Genomic DNA, 22,620 nt, shown 5'->3' with positions numbered 1-22,620 from the left:
TAATTATTGTCCTATGGTTTGACTTAGTCAAATATTTCGTATCCGTTTATAACAACATTTATTATTTTTTGTAAATCGAAATATTATTTGTCTGACCATGTATTGACTGTTTGTTTTAACATTTACAAGATGTATTCATTTGCTTTGAAATTTGTTCCCATATATCTTTATGAAATATAATGTTCGACGAAGAAGACAGATAAAATAATTTACATGCGTTTCCATGTATATTCTCATTTGTCACATATATCCCATAACAAGTTGGCTGATGCATTTCGATGTTTGAAATCCAGGGTAGAAATCCCCCACCATAAACATCTTCTAACCACAGAAAAGGTACCTCCTTAGTTGTGTCATACATTTTTATAATAACATCGATGGACATTATGGAGGGATTTCCATTACAGTATGGCGGATATATTGGAAAAGGATACTCCAATAAAGATGTTCTCCATTTAGAGTTATTTTGTCTGTAGGGTCCTTTATCGATAAGCATATAACATTCATAAACATTCGTTAACAAGTTGTCTTTTTTCTTTTGTTGAAGATGTTGAATTAATAATGCAATATTGATAATGACGTCGTCGTCAGCTTTTACTACAAATTTTGCATTACTGCAAAAGTTGTTGACCCAAAACAAACTAAAGACAAGTTTATATGTTAGATTTCTGTAGGAATCTACAAAATTACCTTGCACGATATCCATATATTTCTCACTTTCCTTATTTATTTTCTGTTGGATTTCTGGTTTTAGGGTTTGTCCGAGCACAAAAATATATTCAATGTGTTCATTTTCATAATCCGAAAATGATCCATATGTTGAACGTATCTGTTGGCGTTCCAAAAACTTGTTTGCAGAACTATGTACAAAAACCAACAAGAAAACACCTTTTCCTTTACATTTTATGGCATTGTTTAATAATGCACGATACTGATGTTTGTGTAGCAACGGATTTTCCAATTTCTCTTCTGATATGTTCCTGTAAAAGTATTCAAACTCTGTAGAAATATTCATTCCTTTATATATTGTTCTATTAGATATACCTTTTCCTTTGGTCAATTCCTTGCGTACAAATCTTTTGGAATTTGGTATTTCTTTTGAAATTTTAAATAATGGAATTCTGCTTTGGATATTAACGTTCGATGTTAATTCATTTGTTCCAACCAGAAGATCAAAATTGTTAGTTTTATAAATACTTAAACTCAACCATAATACTGTACAGAAAAATGCTAGAGTTAAACATTTCTTCCAAGTTTTTTTCATGATGAAATCAAATGTATAGTGTGTTGTGGTGTTTGATATAGTGGCAGAATATATAACATGTGTACCATAAATCATTTGATTAATGTATTTTTTTATAAAATCGAGATCTTTTCAGTAGTAAATGTATGACAAAAATAATCAATGTGTTCATAATAATATAATGTATCTGCTGTTGCATTTGAAATGATTGGCTTTCAATCCAATCTTTTAAGATATTGGGTATGCACTGTTTTGTTCAATGAAAAAACTAAAATAATTAAAAATAGAATATCAAATATATATTAACATAATTTATAATTTGTATTCATCGATTTAACTCAAATTCTCATATTTGATTTATAACCATGTAAAACATTTATCCAAATTAGAAAAACTCTAAAATAAACAATTTACATGGCATGGGATCGATAATAAGTAGCTCCATTTCGTGTGTTTTTAGTCCTGACGCCAACTCATTAACTATCGAGTTGATCTCCAAAGACCTCCGATGGTCATATAAGCGATTGTAACATAAATATAGATATAAAAAGAAAGCGAAATCGTGTGATTGGATTTTTCTTTGTCTATTTAATTTCATATCATAGATTAAAATACATGCTTGTCGTCTTTTTTACATGTATTAAAATGATTTTGTCAGGATGGATTTAGTCTATCAAATGATTTACCTTTGTTTCACTTTCAATGTTGACATTCTTTTCCTTTAAACAATCGGACACGCACAATTCATGCGTTATCCATCTCTAGTTAAGGGTTTGAATTTAAGTTCACATGGATACGGATTCAATGAGGTCGAATTATTCACTTGCAAGTGAATAATTCATCATCAAAGTTTCTTAGCTTAATTTGACAAAATTGAACCATACTTGCTGCCTTAAGCTAATAATTATTTCACTATTTCACTTTCATTAATTATTGAACAAAAAAGTCATCCTTAATATGTTTATATATCTCGTAGCTAGTTCCCCTTTAATGTCAATAACAGCAATATCAAAGTCCATCTCCGTTTCCATGTTCAACTCATCGAGGTTTTTTTTTTTTAAATTGTGTACGTGGCTCTACTTCCAGCTCAAATAGACTTAATTTTAGTCTCGGTACCAATCTCATGATCGTATATGGTAGAATGTTTTGTGTTAATGTTGAGTAGAAAAAGACGTCTATACAAATAAACTATTGGATGGTGGATGGCAATGGCATTTAGACATACATGCCGTTACATAGACAACACTTATGTGTATAAATGCATGTATATTTCCCGCAGTACTATTAAAGTCTCTATTTATCCTCGAGAATATTTATATTAGAGTAAACATTTCTAACTTTTAGTAAAAAGAGAAGCAAAATATACCAAAAGGACATTCAAACTCATCAGTTTAAAATAACCTGACAAGTTGACAACGCCATGGGTCAAAAAGAAAAAGAACAACACACAAACAACAGTGCAATAAAAAAAAAAAGATATACATGTACATTGGCACATCTTTCTATATCTATATAACAACTAAAAACTAAAAACTGAGCAACACGAACCCCATCAAAAGCTGGGTTCTCCGAAAGGTAAGCAGATCCTGCTCAACACGTGGCACCCGTCGTGTTGCTAATGTCAGGACAAATGTGGTAATGCGTCTTAATTCGGTAAGACACATTTGGGGAACATGTGAAGAAAGTAATATTGTTGTGACGACAAATGGAACATATCCGTCGTAAATCTCTGAAACATATATTTTATAATGGTCAACTAACCCGAAATGACGTCCGTACAATATTTGAAGGCAAGACTTTAAATTCAACACTTGGAACACTTGGTTATATAGCTTCCTTGTAAGCAGCAAATCTCTGAAACATATATTTTATAATGGTCAACTAACTTGAAATGGCGTCCGTACATTATTTGAAGGTAAGACTTTAAATTCGACACTTGGAACACTTGTTTCAATAGCTTCCTTGTGAGCAGCAACCATCTATCAATGAAATCATGGTCGGAAACACAAGCCCTGAAATATTGTATCAATTGAAATATATATGCTCGGTATGCAGGCGCTGCTGGAATGTTGCTACATAGAAATTGGGAAGCTGAAATCATCTCTTCTGTCGTACAGTTTTGTTTTCAACCGAGTCTCATTGTCAATTCCTAGATGTTAGTCAAGATGTGAAGCAGAATTTACTGTATCTATTGTATATTTTATCTCAAGTTCCATGGGGGCCGGTAGATGCGTTCAACACAGTTACCAAAATTTGAATTTTTATTAAGTGAGAGAACATCGTCTATACATATATAGCGGAAAGTTAAGTAAAAGGATACTGTTTTTCTTTCTTCCATTGAAATTCCTGCATAAAACCAGCCTCATGAATAAAGGAACAAGTCGACAATAACAAGAGCACCGTTGGTTCCGATGGGAATGTGGATTCTTTGTTGAAAAACATGTCCTTGTTTGTTGTCTATCAAGAAATCAAGCATCTTGACAATATCAGTAATTGATTTTTTTGTTTGAATAAGAGTAATGTTTTACAAGGTACGATTTATCCGAGGATTTATCCCTCCTTCTGACAAGATACGTGGATCTACGTAAGCCATTCTTTTTTGTGAGATAAAAACATGACAAACTGTTTCAATTTGTCTTTACAATTTTACTCAAGCATCTTGACAATATCAGTAATTGGTTTTTTGTTTGAATAAGAGTGGTGTTTTACAAGGTATGATTCATCCGAGAATATATCCCTCCTTCAGACAAGATACGTGGATCTACTTAAGCCATTTTTTTTTATGAGATAAAAGCATGACAAACTGTTCAGTTTGGAATGGGGAATACTTGTGTAAAGTAATGTTTTAATACTAAATTGCAAGATGTATGAGTCCTAGACTGTATGAGCTATAAGAGATCTTTGGAATGTTTTAGTGATCCACACCAACACTAGAATATGAACTTTCACAATAACTTTGAAGTCCGGCTTTGATTGTTGATAAAAGTTTATGTAAAGAAATTAGAAAGAGGTTGTGTGGAGCACTTGGAAGACCCAGCATTACAACGTTATTTCAGTTTCTGTTTTAAAATTAAAATATGCAAGAATGAAGAAAAAAATTGATACGGACTTCGTTCCCTTTCACAGGTAACGCCTGCCTCGTATTATATATTATCTTAAAACTACTGAATAATTAATATTCAAAAGCCATAAGATTTGCACAACGGTACTATAAATATAAGCTATGGTATTAAACGGAGACGATTTAAAAAATAGTATATTGACAACCATCTTCATCTTATTATCGTTCCAAAAACTTAACTATTAGACCAATATTTGTTTTCCTTAACGTGCGCAATATTGCCGATTCTACACGATTCGGTGCTGATTAAATTTGCTGGTTGGTCCTTTTTAAAGACTTTTCAGTTACATGTCATATATTAATTGTAATTGTATGTATATTGAAGAAACAACAAAATAACTGCCATTGTTTACCAGCACTGGAAACATGATCTCATTTATCTTTAAATTCATTTTCTAATATTACAAATTTATTTTCTAATATTAAGAAATCGTGTTTTTTTGTTGTTTTTTTTTTTTTTTTAGAAATTAATTTTTAAATATGAGAAATTCATTTTCCGAAAATTAAAAATTCATTTCCGAAAATTAGAAATTCATTTCTTAATACATATATATGTATTAGAAATTCATTCTCTTATATTAGAAAATAAATTTTTAATATTAGAAATTCATTTCTTAATACTAGAAATTCATAATCTAATATTAGAAAATGAATTTTTAATATTAGATAAAATAATTCTTAATAATGAAAAAAATGATTTTTAATAGCAAAAAAAATATCTTTTTTTGTCAACATTGCATGTACTGATCGATTCATTTCGTATACATGATATATGAGACGATATCTGCAAAAGTATATTTCCATGTTACATCTTCACCAGCAATTATTTTTTTATTAGTTTAAACATATTTATTTATAGTGGATTGGGAAACAAGTTTTATGCAACTTATATTTATCCCTTTCAATTTTGCGGGTGCGAGTGCTGCCTTGTAGCGGCATTAGCCTGCTCTTTTTCGAAATCTACCGTGAAGAGTGTCTTTCACGTGCAAGAGATATTGCTCTCTCTTAACACGGGTCAGCAATTTATCGTCCCCTTCCGACGGACTATCGTCGTTTCCTCAAGACCATACTTTCAAATGGTGCCAAGGGATAGCAGAAAATTCAGTCCCTGAAATTTTCATCCCGGAACGGGAATCGAACCAGGAACCTTTGTGTTTAGTAGTCCGATGCACTAACCAGTACACCACGGCTCTCTATTTTTGTATTCAACCATATTTTTGGAAATTTTTAAGTTTCAGTATTAACTAGAGTATATAATGCACCAACTATTGCCAATTAAATACTCTTTCTTATATATTTCTTCCAATAAAATATTATAATTTAAATGTGCAACCCCAAAAAATTCTTGTTGTCCGATGGTGTTATCTGACAACTAAATCATTCAAAGAATATCCAAATTAAGTAAACAGGCTTCTGATTTTCACAAATATGATAGATAATATAGAAAACTTGTCCCTTACTGGTCTGATTTTATTATAACTAAAGCATGTGATAAAATTTTGCATTTTTAAGGGTCTTTTAAATTTTGTCACAAGGGGTAATTTCCCTCCTGTTACCACAAGTTTTTTTTTTCACCTGTGGAACCGTTTGAAAGACCAAAATTCGATGTCTTGTAATGTAATGCGAAGAGCATCATTTCCTGAATGTTTGGCTCCATATGTATAGGTGAATGGCAGCCAGTTTGAAAAATCCAAACTCCCCAAAGAATAGAATTTAGGAAGAATAAGTTTGTTGTTCTCTTCGATCTGTTAAAACATTTTTTGTGTACCTTCTGAGAATATTTCATTGTCAGCACCATAACAGTAAATAATATCTTATTAAATTGATATGTAGATGGAGTAAAATTCAACACAATGCATACTAAAAGGACAGAAACTTGAGTAATGTGTAATTCCTTTCTGTTACGTTCTGTCATGGTATACTTAGTCTAGTAAACCACAAATAGCATCTTGAACTTAATTATTCCTAATTCCCATTAGGCAGCAACCATTTGATTTTCGGAAGGGGGGCTATGGATTTTTTTTCCATACAAACTTTTTTGGCCTACAAGTCGAAAACTGTTTGAATTACAGACAACAAACAGTTCCTAGATCCTCAATGTGTGTTCTTCGATTTGTGCTATGAAAATACCGCCGTTTTAAAGACATTTTTTTCCCTATTGCCAAAAAATTAGACATTTTCATATATTTAGTCTCATATAGACTTAGTTTGATTTTTATTCGTCGGAAAACAATAGAACTCTTATAACTTCTGACATCATGTAGCAATAAAGATATGAGACCATCAATGTTATAGTCATGCTCGGAAACGGTATTTAATAATATATTCGTATTAATTTGTTGCCCCCCCTTTTTTTTCCACCCCGTCATAATCACATGTTAAAAAAGAAAAGTGTGGTTTATGTCTTACTGGACAATTTGAAAAGATTTGAATGTTAATTTTATGATGAAAAGTGATTAGCAGAATAAGATATAAAAGTGATGTTGGGTCATTGATAATATTTCAACCAATCGAATGAGGCGTTATATCTGGTTGCCAAACGTAAACAAAAATGGCGGAAGAAGGTAATGTTTTGAAAATTTACACATGTTTTAATAGCATTTATCACATGACTGATATTATTCACAATTTTACGCACTGTCTAGTGCAACAAAAATAAACAGGATATACACAATTCTTGTAATAATTGTAATTTTGTGTAAGAAACAACAAAATAAATGTCAATGTTTACCACCAAAACATGATCTGACCTGAATTTTTCAATTTTTTGGTTGCAATCTTTATATTCACTCATTTCGTATAGATTAAGTTTGATTTTTATTCGTTGGAAAACATTTTGACTCTCATTACTTCTGACATTTATGTATTGATAAAGATGAGACTATTCATGTACATGTATAATAGTTTGACAGTTTTCTTGAAAAAAAAGGGTTGTGCTGTTTATAATCTTTAATCATGTTAATTGAGAAATGTAAGTTAATTGAAATTGAACAAAAAGTTGGCAAAACCAATTGAATGTATATTTAACATGTAGTTTACTTTCCTCTAAAAGCTCGCTAAAGTAAATAGAACAAAGTGTATATATTAGATAATAGATCATACTCGTCGAGTAAAAGCCAGTATTGGTACCTTTGACGTAACAATACAGATACATTTGTCATATAACATATCTAATAAGTCTGAAAGTAATTTCAAACGGAAATACATTCAGTGTTATGAACATTTCCTTTACTGACAAATGAAAGACAAATGAAAGAACAACACTTTTTTTCTTAATATTCTTTATGACAACACCCTTTCATTCTATTGCCTTAAAAAAAACCTTAAGTATAACTCACAGAATATTTAGACTATTGAAATTTTTCATTTCTGGAAATAAAAAAATGAAACTTTTGAGCACGAAGGACCTAATTGTGCATATCTATACATGATGAGATCTCCATAACTTGTATTTTGTTAATGAACCACCTTCGTCCGATTATCTTTCATCATGGTCAAATGATCCAAACCACTGACTTTGTTAAATAACTATGCTACGACTCGGTTAAATAACTATGCTACTACTCTGTTAAATTGCTACATTGTATGACTGAAAGGTGTATACTGTCACAATTGTAGTCAAAATTTATTACTTTGGTTGGCAATAAGTTCCATACATTGTACCTACCAACTTTTCAAAATGCTCATGGGGGTTTTGCATGCAAGATTGCTGTCATAGTCCCAAATAAACTTCAAGGGGGCCTTCAAATACATTTTAATGTTGTTTTTTGGCTTCTTCATAATTTTATAAGCCTATACGATAGTCATTGTAAAATTAATTGTTTTGTTTAAAATTGTGGACAAAATCATTTTGAAAATTGCTCTTTCAAAATTTCAATTTGGGAGCCTCCATGGGGGAAATCCCCGCAAATAGTGACAGTTGGCAGGTATGAATAACATATAAATATATACAATAGTAGTATACCACTGTTCAAAATTTATTAATTAATTGAGCTAGAACAAAACCGGGGAAATACATTAACTATATGACTACATTTATAAGACATTCTAAGAAGAAGACATGGTGGTATGAGCCTGGTTTAATGGCTAGCCGAACCTCTCTCTTACATTGTATATGTCAATGTTAAAAATATTGCTAAAATTACAACATTTCATGCAAGCATTACAAATAAACAAAAGATAGAGAAATACACAAATACATGTAAATAATATTATAATACTACACAACAACATGTAAACCACAGAATAACAAAGGACACCTCCCATGAATCAGAGATCTCGTTAAGATGCATATATTAGTCATTTTTGAAACTGTGAGTCCCAGGAATGCATCCTGATTGTATCCCCTGAGTCCCAAAAACATTGTTTTGCCTATAAGATTTATGATTGTCTACATTGTTTTGACAAGAAACTTAATGGAGTCGATGTTGAAATTATTTTTTTTAAATGTGGCCCTACACCAAGAATTGATAGACCAAGAAAGAAGTCTTTTATATATTTTGTAATGAACAATTACTATTAAGAGATCATAATTTTTATAAATATCTAATAAAAACTACAATTTAACATGCATTGTTTTTTTTTTATTTCGTCATATTTCATTATATTAAGATGCAAAAAATAATATTACATGCATCGTGGACTCGCCATGAAAAATTCTTAGTGAGAACCCTGATTATATAGCTTTTATCAAATTTTCGCCACATTATTGCAGTGAGAAATTTTCTGATTTTTAGTGCCAACTCCTTTAATTTCCTCACAATGTTACAAGTTCATGTAAAAAAATATTCTTTTCTATTTTTACTTTAAATTTCAATGACAGCTGCAGCAATTGAACAGTCCATCAATTCAATAGAGAAAGAATGTATATTATAAACCTGGCTACAAAGTTATTGAAAAGGGAAAGTGGCAAAATATTGTTCTATCAAGTTCAACATACTTATATACTATTTTAATATTTTCATTGCACATTGTACATCTGTTGCTGTTAGTATTTTTTGTCATGTTAGTATGACATTGTATTTGTCAGACCGTCAGCTGTGACAGCTTTGATAAGTTATTGTCAGCATCGTCAAAGTTCGTTTTGAAAGGAACAATTGCAGTAGAATCCTAATTGAAAATTAAACCATTGTTATAATTCTAAAATTATTAAATGGCAACTGTTACGTCGGAACTGCCCAATGATTCAAAGAAGAAAATATGAAAACAGTTTGAAATAGTCTGATGCATCTGAATGTACGTGATGAAATTGTAAAACGTCACAAAAGATTATTCAGACACTGTTACTTTAAATAGTTCTATACAAATTGAATAGAGCTAGAAATTATTTTGTATAACCACTGTCAACTCATTATAACATCTACATACACATATATGCAGCAGCTGTTTTTTTTAATTATTGTTTGCAGTTTATATAGTCCAGAATAGATTTCAAAGGAAATAAAGCTTTTTATTCAACAAAGATATTGAACTTTAGAAGAAAGATGTACATGTACTGTTAATAGTTGATATTACAAATGTAGAACAGGATGTTATTATCAACAAGCATGTGCATAATTAAGATCAGCTGTACTTACAGTCTGTGCTTAACTATTTGTGTCTTCTTTTCTGACCGTTAAAGAAGTTTAACGTTTTTCAGCTATATTTTCAAATAAAGAATCTGAAAATATAAGTCTGATCGAAAGACCTTTTTGTCCAACATTTTGATGGTCAGACAGACTTTGGGATACACTATACTTATTAATTTCTAGCTTTTACAGTTTTTGATGGCATAAATACCCCAGTTATATAACATTGTATAATGATGGAATATAGAACTAATCCTCTTTTTTTTTACAATTTATATAAAGTTTAATGTCTATAAAAGATTAAATATGTGCTTTCTCACAATCTGAAGTATTAATTTTTTTCATACAATCATATTCATAATAATCATGATAATAGTAAACTGCATTTACCGGTAACTTTCTTGATAATACGGGCCTTTTTAATTATACAGCTATATATCTTGTAAATGAATAACGAAAAATTTTCTGTCCTCACACACAATCTATGTTTATTTATGGAATAAGTAAAAATAGAAGAAGTGAATTCTTATTATGTGTGATATAAATGTAGTTGAGGATGAATTTCATTTTATTTTACAATGGACAGATCATAGTGATATAATTATGTAAGAAGTTTATCAAGAAATGTTATTGGACTAGACCTTCAACTTATAAATTAGTACAATTACTTTTTATTGAAAACATTAATTATAAAAAAAGAAGATGTGGTATAATTACCAATGGCAATGAGACAACTCTCCACAAGAGACCAAAAATGACACAGAAATTAACAGCTATGGGTCACCATATGGCCTTCAACAATGAGCAAAGCCCATACTGAATAGTCAGCTTCAAAAGGCCCCGAAATGACAATGTAAAACAATTCTAACCAGAAAACTAACGGCCTAATTTATGTATAAAATATGACTTTTTAATTTTTGAAAGTACTTACTATATGCAATTTCTATTTCCAAGACATATTTATATAACATATGTAGTCACAAAGACTCATAAATTATTATAAATATATAATTGATATGTGACTGATATTTCTGACCTTTATTACAAATGTAGGTCTTTCCACTTTTTCCGTGGCCAATTAACAATCAATCAGTTTATGCCAAATCTAGTTGACAATGGGCAGAGGAGAAAATTTAATTTGTACAAAATTATTGTCCTATGGTGTGACATCAGTCTAGTCAAATATTTTGTAAGAGAATAATTAATCAGTAACATTTTTAAAAATGACTAGACAATCTGTGTTTTAGGCAAAGTAAAGAAGACCAGAAAGCCTAAAGCCAAGTCTGATATAAAGGAAAATGCAGGGATTGAAATGGGTTAGTCAAAACATCAGAAGTTATCTGTAAATAAGAGGCAAAGGTTCTTTATATAAACCTACCTTCAGAGTTGTTTGTAAAAACGACAAGCATAACTTTGAGTGAGACCTGTAATGAATTAATGTCTGGTGATGACTTCTATCTATAATGACACAATTATATAAATTATTCATCACTGCATGACCTTTTTCTATAAAAAAAAAATAATTCGATGTTAAATTTTCGTGTTTTGGTAAATACTAAATTTTTTTTAAATACTATGAGCAATAGATCAACTGTATTGGGGGTATTGAATTATTATAAGTTGTGCATGAATGAACAAAGACCTCATTTTCATTATACATGTTGAGTTTTTATGATTTCTCAGACAATATGAGCAATAAATCAACTATGTATAGTTGGTGTCTGGAATGATTGCAAGTTGTACTTTTTATTTTTTTATACAGCCTATCATCATGTAGATACCTTTATGCCTTTTTCAGATTCTTTTGGTGATAGTGCAAAGTCAAAGCTGGATATTTTACTTCAGCAAGCTGTAGTTGAGTCCACTTCGTAAGTTTAACTTTTTTTAAAGAAAATACAAGTTGATTTTTGTTGAGTCTGCGACTTTGGTCGCAGAAAGCTCGACATAGGGATAGTGATCCGGTGGCTGTGTTAACTAACTGTTAGAACTTTTATATTTAGAAGGTGGAAGACCTAGATGCTTCATACTTTGTATATAGATGCCTTATGTTACGAAGTTTCTGTCTGTCACACTTTCATTGTCTTGACCTCATTTTCATGGTTCAGTGAGTCAATAAGCACACTTAGCTCCATGCAAATGAACCCTATATAAATATATGGCCTTCCAAATACCGTTTCGATCCCTAACTTCACTGAAGAGACATTTATTGTCGAAATCTGGATCTGATGTAAATAAAAGTATTGACACCTCATGTTTATGGCATAACATCTTGGCCACAAGTTAATTGTTTACTGTTTAGTATTAAATTTATATTAAGATCCATTTTGTTACATCTTGTGATCAATTATATTTGGCAATGGCCAATGGCAGTCAGCAGGGTTAAAGAACATCAGTTGTTCGACCTGTTAGTCAAATGCGTTTTGTTTGAATATACTTTTTCACTTTTTTGGTCTTTTGGAAAATGTTGTTTGTGCTGTATTTAGACCCTTCTACATGTACAACGAAATTTGTTTTACATGCACATGTATAAAAATTGCAATCTTTATCCAACGCAATCATAGGTTTGAACATAGTTTTCAATTTAGACTTGTATATATATATAAGAACACACAATACAAAAAAGATTAAAAAGAAATATTATAATACAAATATCTAATTCTCCTGAATTGGCTTAGAACAGTTACATAAAGTTGTACAATAATACAAAACAACATAGTCCAACAACAGTAGATATGAAAAGGCCTGACAATCACTTTAAGAAATAAATAATTAAAATTTTCTTTGTAGTAGAAAAGTTTCAAATTTATAATGAAAGAACTTATTCCTACTTTGTTAAAATTTAGATTAAGGAAAACAGTCATGCATTTGAATAGTTACCACTGTTAAGTAGGGATTTTTATGTTTGCAAATGAAGATTTTTGGCCATGTGGATCAGTCAATATAACAGATATATTCAAATATCAAATCCAGAATTATTGACATTGACAGTCCTTCAAATATAGTACTGTTATTCTGATTCTAATTCAATAAACTTTAAATTTTCAAAACATTTCCAATGTTTGGTAAATGTCAACTGCCATTGTGCAACATTTTTTCAAATGCCATCCCATCAATGATGGAATTAATGAAGATCACATCCAAACAAAATTAATCTACGTGTATTTTTTTTGAAAGATTAAAACTATGATTTGATATATTTCAGGAGTGCCAAAGCCAAGAAAAAGAAAAAGAAAGATGATTCAGTTGTATGTTGAATTTAAATATAGTTCAAGAACTTGAATCAACAATGACTTTATTGATAATTTGCTGTTTAATTGCATTTTTTTCTTTATTTGTTAAAAGTTTGTCATTTGTCGTCTGAGGTAATAATTCCAGTTTACTCTGTCCAAAACTAGCTGATGTTAATTAGTAAAAATCTGTCTCTCAAATCTAGGAGCCTTGTGTATACTTTGTAATTAAATCGTACTTTTCTGTCTACCGGTAGTCTGATTAGAATTTAGAAATTTATATATTGTACTTTTTGTTTACATGCTACTTAAAGGCTATAAATAAATATATATATATACAAGCAACTGAAAATGTTAGAACACTTGAACCACTGTTAAACCATTGATTTGCTAACAACACATTTATATGAAATATATGTTTTTTGTAGTTGGAATCGCTGCGTAAGGGAGAAGGATTACAGAAGGATGAAGATGCCGCCATTAAAGCCAACACTTACGATCCTAATGATAGTCCAAAAAATATGAAGAGCAATAAAAGGAAACAAAAAATAATGGAAGAAAGTAAGAGAAAACTGTATAAAGTGATTTTATGGCTCTCCAGGCCCCTTTGGACGAGTTGAGCTTATGCAATCATTTGTCATCAGTTATTGTGGTCCTGAAATTTTTTTTAAATCTGCTCCTCTGAAAGCAAAAAGTCAAATGTTATGAAATTGTGCAGTAACAATGTTTGGCATATCCTCTTCAATAATCCTTATTTTGTTCCTTTTAAATGCCTCATGTAAACACAGAACATGTTCAAAATGGTTGCCGCTGTTGTTTATGGTTTGAATGTTGCATGTTTTTATTAGATGAGCAATTTAAGCTTCTCGGAGCCTCAAGTTTTGTTCTTGTATGTTTCAAAACAACTTGAACAAGTTTTGATGAAACAGGTTTAATTCTTTTATTTTTTCAATGACACAGATTATTTCAAACTTTAGAATAAATTATTTTTTAGATACATTTGAACAACACTTTTAAATGGTAATTGTTAATTAAATATAAATTTTAGATGCAAAGCTTGAAAAACCAGATAATACAGATAAAAAGAAGAAGAAGAAGAAACCCATAGATGATACATTAAATGAACAGTAAGTCAAAATCAACATAAAAAAAAACTCAATTTATTTACAGGGTTTATTTTCTGTGATATGTTGTTCTATGGCAAAGGTTTTTATACGCCCGTCTTTTAGACGGGACGTATTATGGTATACCATTGTCCGTCCGTCCGTCGTCCACACTTCGGACAATAACTCAAAAACACTTTCACCAATTTCCATGAAACTTAAGTGAATTGTTTATATCTATTGACGTCAGCTGCCTTTCATTTTTTTTTTAATTTCAGATTTTAAGTTTTGGATTTATGGGGCTTTATTCATAAAAAAGGGGGGATTTTCAACACTTCGGACAATAACTCAAAAAGGCTTTCACCAATGTCCATGAAACTTTGGTGAATTGTTTATATCTATTGATGTAAGCTCCCTTTCAATTTTTATAAATTTCAGATTTTAAGTTTTGGATTTATGGGGCTTTATTCATAAAAAAAGGGGGGTTTTTAACACTTCGGACAATAACTCAAAAAGGCTTTCACCAATGTCCAGGAAACTTTGGTGAATTGTTTATATCTATTGATGTAACAAATAATACTTAATAAAATCTGATGAAAACATAAAATTTGTAAAATCTTTAGTTTAATTTAAAACATTAAATTTCTTGTAAAAAATAGGTTCCATGAATGTCATACGTTTGTACTATTATTGAATGGTTGCAAGGATGAAAGCACATTAGCAGTCCCTGAGATACTAACTGTTCCCTGAGGCATATATCATTTTATGATAACATTTTTACTATCTAAGCTATGGATAAAAATCTATGTTTTTGCATATAGGATGTTTTACTCTTGTTAAAATTGGTTGCAATTGAAATCACAAATGATACCTTAGCATTGCAGCTTTTTTATAGAGCGGTTTGGTTGGAAGGGTTGAGCGCAATAAAAAATGTTATAAAACATAACTAGTCTACAATAGCACATAATAAGTGAACAAGTGACAACATGAAAATCCTAACATGTGACTAAATATTCCTTAAATGTTAAAGGGTGTCATTTTATGAAAAAAATAAGGAAATCAAGTCTCCTAAACATTTATCAATATGATCATCTTGTGAATATTCTAAACAATAAAAAGGTAATAATCATTATCCACCATATTAAGCACCATTTGAACAACTTTTGCATACATCTTTGTATAATTTAGTATGGATTCCTTACTGTGTTCAACAGAATATAACTATGAGCAATATACCCCAAGAAAATTACCTTCTTTCAAACTACTATAAAATTTGGAAATCAGCCATAGAATTACTAAAACCCATAATCATATATCACTTTCCTTATATTGCATTGAAGACTTCTATGTTATATGCCAATGTTAATGATATTTGTTTTTTATGCTAAATATTGAAAAGCTGAATTAGGTTTAATCATCAGTGTCTTCTTCACTGTAATCACTGTCCTCATCATCAGAAAAATCCTCATTTTCATTCTCAGAAGAGGCCTCCTAATCATCAATGAAATCTTTATCTTCATCATCAATGAAATCCTTACTTTCATCACCTACTTCCTCATTTAGATCATAACTTTCAGTAGAGTCACTTTCACCATCTTCACTTTCCCTGTTGTCTTCTTGCTGTTCCTCATTGTTATTGTAGTCTTTTTTGCCATTTTTATACGCCCGTCGTCAATAAAATCCTTACTTTCATTACCTACTTCCTCATTTAGATCATAACTTTCAGTAGAGTCACTTTCACCAATTTCACTTTCCCTGTTATCTTCTTGCTGCTCCTCATTGTCATTGTAGTCTTTTTTGCCATTTTTATACGCCCGTCGTCTTTCAAACAACGGGCGTATCATGCGCTAAAGCGCAGCCCTTTATTACAATTGGTAGCATTAGTTTTAGCATATTAAAACACAATTTTGGGAACCACATCTCACATTTTGGTACTGTTTTTATTTATATCATTTCCTGGAAGCACATCACTCATTATTTGCTTTTGATTTAGGAATAAAGTTATTACAGTCAAAGGGACCTGATACACCTTTTCTTCTATCTCAGAATAGAATAGACGAAGTCGAGATTTCAAATCAACAAAGTTCAACTCATTAGGGTTAAAAGGGCTTTAAACAAGTGGAACTTTTACTTTTTTCCAATTTTGAGGAAAAAATGAAATAGAACCAACAATGTTCAGGGGGCTTGACTATATACTCATTAATTATTCTTCAGCTGTTTATTGAACTAATATTACATTTTCCAGTTTTCTACATAGATTTTACACTTCTTTAAGGGTAGAATTTTCATGAAATATTATGTAAAGATATGTATTCACCAAGAAACAAATTTTTTGATTTAAGTTTTTCTTAAATTATACCATTAATACATTACCATTATCAGTATTGCAGTTAATCAAGAGGAAAATGGAGGTATCTAAGTTATTCCCTTGTATGTGTGACTTTAAATTGATATCTATTACAGGGAAACTGAAATCATTTCTCCTCAGAAAACTAAGAAGAAAAAGAAGAAACCACCAGATAACACAGAAGAAAATGAAGTAATATCTCCACCTTCAGACGAAGCTCTCTCACCAAAAGGAGGTAAAAAGAAAAAGAAAAAGATTGCAGAAGAAATAGAACTGTCACCGACAGAATCTGAAGAAGTTTTGACCCCAAAAGAAGGTAAAAAGAAGAAAAAAAAGATTATGAATACTGAACCTGAGGAGGACCCTTTAGTAACAACAGACGAAGCACCAACACCCAAACCAAGGAAACCAAGAAAAAAGAAAGAATTATTATCTGAGGAAGAAGCTACAATTTCACCTAGAGAAGAGGAAACTCCTACAAAAACAGGGAAGAAGAAAAAGAAAGCAGTTCTGTCAGATGAGGAGCGTCCTGTATCTCCAGAACCCAGCCCAAGCAAGGAGGGAAAGAAAAAGAAAAAAGCAGTGCTATCAGATGAAGAGCGTCCTATATCTCCAGAATCCAGCACAAGCAAGGAAAGAAAGAAGAAAAAGAAAAAAGAAACAGAAGACACAGAAGGTCCAACAGTATCTCCCAGAGAAGATGAACAGATTACAACTCCAGAAAAGAAGAAAAAGAAAAAGAAAGTGAGAACTGAGGAGGAAGGTCCACAACCAAGTGATGATGAGGTAATTATTAAAAATATTTTGTTGATATTGATCGCCTTTAAATTTAAAAGAATCTTTCCTAAAGTAAGTTTAACAGTTTATTTTCTAAAAAATGATCTTTTCATCAAATCAAAATGGCTGTCTTTTAAATTTGTTTAATAGGTCTGCCTAGAATTTTAAAAAGATCCTTTTAGAATTGTAATATTTTCATTAATCCATGCTCTATGCTCATTTTAATTTAGGTAGGTATTATATTTGTCATCATTTTACACTGCTATCTCTTGGTATAAAAATATTGAAATATATAATGCCTAACCAATGTTAAAATGAGCATTGAGTATGTTTTGGCAGATATATTCATAAACTACTCCTTGTCTGGAATCATTTCACTGATTTAATGAGTTTAAGAAATCTATCAAGATATAGATGCTGTATGAAATATGATATTTTGTTGTTGATTTTAATCCCAAATAGACTGGCAGGGTTTAAGTTTAACATCAAAAGCTCACAGCTATAAATATAGATTCTACCACTGCATCGAGTGTGATACAATATTTATCCACTCGAGACAGTTAAATTTTCAATTGTAAAAGCAAGGCTCACCGAGAGTTTTAAATATTTTGTTCTTTCTATGTGACGTCATCAGACATGGTTGCCTTTTTTCATGCCGTCACAACAGGAAATTCAAATGAAAGCAAGAAAATTCGATGTTATAATCAGATTTTAACCAATGAAGAACTGAGATCAAACGTACCACACCTTGATTAAATTTTTTTATACAATGGGTGCAAAAAGGGATTAATTGACGAAGAATTAGAAAAATGTAGTTATCAATTTCAGGAGGCTTGAGGGTATAAAAATTTCAGAAAAAATTAAACATTTTTTTCATTACACATTTTATTTATTACTTTATAATAAGTTGTTACTTTAACATATGGTACAAAAGTTAAAAAAATCAATTTGCTTTGGCCCCCGATGACTTTAAATGTATATATCATTGGAAAGCTCCAAAATTATCTCCCTTTGGTTCCAAAATGCCATTTGTAAGCATTAATATTGAAATATCTTTTTTAACTCATCGGTGACCTACATTTTTTATTTTTATTTTTAATATGCTGTACTTAAACTAAACTATTGTAAAATTTGAGCGATATCTGTAATTTAGTTCTTTTTTTATTTCGATATTACCTCTATTTCTCCTATTAGTTCAACAGAATAAAAGTACATTTACAAAAATATATGCTTCTTTCGAAAGGCAGATTGTGAGCGTAAATGAACGGTGATCCCATTTTTTTTATTATTCTATTTTTCTACTAAGTTTAAGATCAAGTTCCTTTATAGAAAAACATAGGGAAATCCTATATTAGGGGGAAAAATTGATTTAGACCCGTGAGCCCCCTTAAAACCATAATCAATATATTGTTCTTATATTTATTTGTCATTTTAAGGTTTTGTCAAATGCAGATGAAGAGGAAGAGGAAGAAAAAGATGAAACTGAAGAAAAACTAAAGCAAGAACCAAAAAAGAAAAAAGGAAAAACAAAAGCTAAAACACCAGAAGAAAGTAAGTTTGAGAAATACCTTATGAGTGACAATAACAACCAGATAAGAGCATTGATAAACCTATGTTAGATGTCATTGTTCAAAGTTCTTCATTTGATTTTTATGCCCCACCTACGATAGTAGAGAGGCATTATGTTTTCTGGTCTGTGCCTCCGTCCGTTCGTCCGTTCGTTCGTCCCGCTTCAGGTTAAAGTTTTTTGTCAAGGTAGTTTTTGATGAAGCTGAAGTCCAATCAACTTGAAACTTAGTACACTGGTTGCTTATGATATGATCTTTCTAATTTTAAAGCCAAATTAGACGTTTGACCCCAATTTCACGGTCCACTGAACATAGAAATGAAAGTGCGAGTTTCAGGTTAAAGTTTTTGGTCAAGGTAGTTTTTGATGAAGCTGAAGTCCAGTCAACTTGAAACTTAGTACACTTGTTGCTTATGATATGATCTTTCTAATTTTAAAGCCAAATTAGACTTTTTACCCCAATTTCACGGTCCACTGAACATAGAAATGAAAGTGCGAGTTTCAGGTTAAAGTTTTTGGTCGAGGTAGTTTTTGATGAAGCTGAAGTCCAATCAACTTGAAACTTACTACACTTGTTGCTTATGATATGTTCTTTCTAATTTTAAAGCCAAATTAGACTTTGGACCCCAATTTCACGGTCCACTGAACATAGAAATGAAAGTGCGAGTTTCGGGTTAAAGTTTTTGGTCAAGGTAGTTTTTGATGAAGCTGAAGTCCAATCAACTTGAAACTTAGTACACTTGTTGCTTATAATATGATCTTTCTAATTTTAATGCCAAATTAGACTTTTGACCCCAATTTCATGGTCTACTGAACATAGAAAATGAAAGTGAGAGTTTCGGGTTAAAGTTTTTGGTCAAGGTAGTTTTTGATGAAGTTGAAGACCAAACAACTTGAAACTTAGTACACATGTTCCATATGGTATGATCTTTCTAAATTTATTGCAAATTTAGATTTTTTATCCAATTTCACGGTCCATTGGACATGGAAATTGATAGTGCGAGTGGGGCATCCGTGTACTTAGGACACATTCTTGTTTTTTAATGTTGTACTTTTATTAGGATGCCTTAAAATACCTTGAAATGACCAAGTTAGTAAATTAACTCAACATAGATACCATAAAATTGTCTATTTAAATGAATAATTTATTGATTGAAACCTATGTATGCAATATAACAAATATTAACCATTTTGATACAAGCGAAAAAAGTCATGTTCCTGACCTCTATCGACTTACAACAGAATTAAAAGTATTCAAATCTTAAAAAGTAAGTTAAAATTAAAAATGTTAACATTTTTTCCTAGTTGAAAAAGAGAATGAACAAAGAAGAAAAGAACGAGCAGAAATTGAAGACATAGGACAAGTTTTGGCTGTGATGATTCATCGTACAGACAAATTGAAAAATGACTTTCACATCTTGCATCCACTGGTCCGTGTCCATATTGTGGATGAGAATACTGGGGAATATCTTCTCAAGCAAACAAAGTATGTATATGCATAAGTATTAACAAATTTCAATATTAAAGACTGCTGCAAAGGTGTTTTTTTTTAAAGAGCAAACTATTGATTAGATTCTGTGGATTTATTTAATTTGTTGGATACCAATTTTCATGGTTTTTGTGGGAACATGTCAACCACGATTTTCAATGTTTAAAGAATAACAAAATTTCTATTAGATTGCAATGACAAATCTATTTGTTTTGAAATGGTGTCTAAGACACTTTATAACAGTTTTTCTTTTAAAGATTAAGCTGTGTGTTAACAGCGCTGATGTCTTTAATTAAATGCCCATTATAGACAAGTTTGAATTTATAATGGCACTTCCCATAAAAAAGGAAGATCAGGTTTCTAAAATATTTCTTTTGAGATGACTTAGAGCTATATATAATGTATTGATGCTTACCTATTGTTAATGTCATATGTTGATCTCTAGATGTTTTGCTTTAGAATTCTGTCACATCTTGCGTTAACTAAGTTTAAGTCAAATGTATTTAAGTATTTATTGTTTCTATGTTTATTTTATTTTCAGAGATCGACCTGTCACAGCTTTTTTTGAGACTAAGAATGAAGCTATAGATAAGATCTTACCTATAATGACACAACCTTTTGACTTCAAGCAAAAGAAGTAAGGAAACTTAGAGTTATATGAATGGCCTATTTGAATAAAAACATGATCTGTAATTGGTACAAGTTAAAAGAAGAAATAGGTTGATATCCTACTTGAATAAGTAACCTAATTATAACTATTCCATCAAATAAGATATACTGCTTACTACAAAGATTTATTTATCATTTATGCTGTTTATTGAACATCCTTCCAACAAATAGAAAACATATAACAAAGTTTGCATACAATATTTTGTACAGTTGTTCAATTTAAAAAGAAAGGGAAAAAAATGAATATGTAGGAGTTATTTTGGCTTAATATAACAAATTATATCCAACTCCGTTAGATCTAATCTTTGCTGTTAAAATTCATTTTCAAGTTCTATTTTTATAACATGTTTATTTATATGGTCATCCGCACATTACCTTGGTTATTAATTTGATGAAAGAATTTTTACAAGCTGGTTATATGAGATTCATGATCACAAAGTTTATCTCTTCAGAATTTTACAAGCATGCGAAGAGGACTTACGGATCTAAATTTCTATATTATGATACATTTTAGGTCTGTACTGCCTGTAAAGGAAGTTTAAAGTGTCATAATATTTTTTAGGTCTGTATTGCCTGTATGGGAAGAATTATTGCTGTTTAATGAGAACTACAATTATTTTATAAAATCTGACCCCAAAGTTATTGTTCTCTTTGAGGTAAGTTTTCTGTTGTGTACTCTCTAGAAATCTTTTTAAAAAAATCTGATTTTTAATGTTTGATTGTGAAATGTCAAAAAAAAAAGTTTAATTTTTTTTAAATTTTTCCCTACTTAGAAAATAGGTTGAATGAAAAGTTTTTGGGATACGATTGCTTTCAAGCAATCTGTAGACTTATACCGGTGGCTCAGAGCAATGCCCTCATGTCAATCGTTTTATTCTAAACATTTAAGGAAAATCTCACATTCTTATGATTGTCTTGCTTTAAAAGGTAAAAACAAACAAAGGGATTGAACTTAAACAACTTTCCTATAATATTCTTTTCATAATCTTCATGTTTGATAATTCCCTTGACTTATATGCGTGTTTTTAACAACACGGAAAATCAGAATTAAGCAGTATTTATATTTAGTGTTATTATAAATTTAGAAACACGTCAGAGGGAATTCCCAGTTTTGATAAAATAAGAGTTCTCTGAATTCCGATAAATCTATTTCTGTCATAAAAGAACTGAAGTGGAGATTTTCTTATATGTTACCGTTATGAAAATGGTATTTGAGATTATACTTCCATAAAGAAATAGAGAACCATCTAGGTCGTTTAATAAACATTTAATATAAGATCTTGCTCCAGGGTTTGTTTTGGAAATTATGCGCATGCGTATAGATTTCTTGACTTCAAGGGGTTTTAGATTGAATGGTTGTTCTGGATTCCCCACTCAATTAATTAATTTATAACTCATTGGATCTTTTTTATGTATGTCTGCTATTGAGGGTTATTGTTGTTGCATAATTTTAAATCATTTGCATTATTTAAATTAAAATTAATTAGTCCACATCGTCAAGTTGTTACTA

At 30.6% G+C, this 22,620-nt stretch overlaps 2 protein-coding genes across 7 annotated transcripts in view; one reads left to right on the top strand and one right to left on the bottom strand.

Annotated features, from left to right (window-relative positions):
- LOC143069181 (jouberin-like) overlaps positions 1 to 22,620 on the top strand; it is a 377,039-nt gene that overhangs the window by 310,759 nt on the left and 43,660 nt on the right. For 4 of the 6 annotated variants that reach the window (XM_076243707.1, XM_076243698.1, XM_076243690.1 and 1 more), the window contains exons 1-11: positions 6,886 to 6,928; positions 11,179 to 11,247; positions 11,730 to 11,799; positions 13,134 to 13,176; positions 13,587 to 13,719; positions 14,207 to 14,285; positions 16,725 to 17,394; positions 18,822 to 18,936; positions 20,258 to 20,438; positions 20,983 to 21,078; positions 21,673 to 21,766. In XM_076243707.1, coding sequence (XP_076099822.1) covers positions 6,916 to 6,928; positions 11,179 to 11,247; positions 11,730 to 11,799; positions 13,134 to 13,176; positions 13,587 to 13,719; positions 14,207 to 14,285; positions 16,725 to 17,394; positions 18,822 to 18,936; positions 20,258 to 20,438; positions 20,983 to 21,078; positions 21,673 to 21,766 — 1,563 coding nt within the window. In that variant the 5' untranslated portion in view covers positions 6,886 to 6,915. Of the gene's footprint in view, positions 1 to 6,885; positions 6,929 to 7,027; positions 7,044 to 11,176; positions 11,248 to 11,729; positions 11,800 to 13,133; positions 13,177 to 13,586; positions 13,720 to 14,206; positions 14,286 to 16,724; positions 17,395 to 18,821; positions 18,937 to 20,257; positions 20,439 to 20,982; positions 21,079 to 21,672; positions 21,767 to 22,620 lie in introns of those variants that run through there. The other 2 variants (XM_076243731.1, XM_076243713.1) reach the window with 2 other exon arrangements.
- LOC143062039 (beta-1,3-galactosyltransferase 5-like) lies at positions 116 to 1,015 on the bottom strand. Its single transcript, XM_076233893.1, has one exon. The coding sequence runs from the start codon at positions 1,013 to 1,015 to the stop codon at positions 116 to 118; it is 900 nt and encodes a 299-aa protein (XP_076090008.1).

Source organism: Mytilus galloprovincialis, chromosome 1 (assembly GCF_965363235.1).
Source record: "Mytilus galloprovincialis chromosome 1, xbMytGall1.hap1.1, whole genome shotgun sequence".
Lineage (NCBI taxonomy): Eukaryota > Metazoa > Mollusca > Bivalvia > Mytilida > Mytilidae > Mytilus > Mytilus galloprovincialis.
The sequence above is the reverse complement of the archived record's forward strand: the minus strand, read 5'-3'. Positions and strand labels throughout refer to the sequence as shown.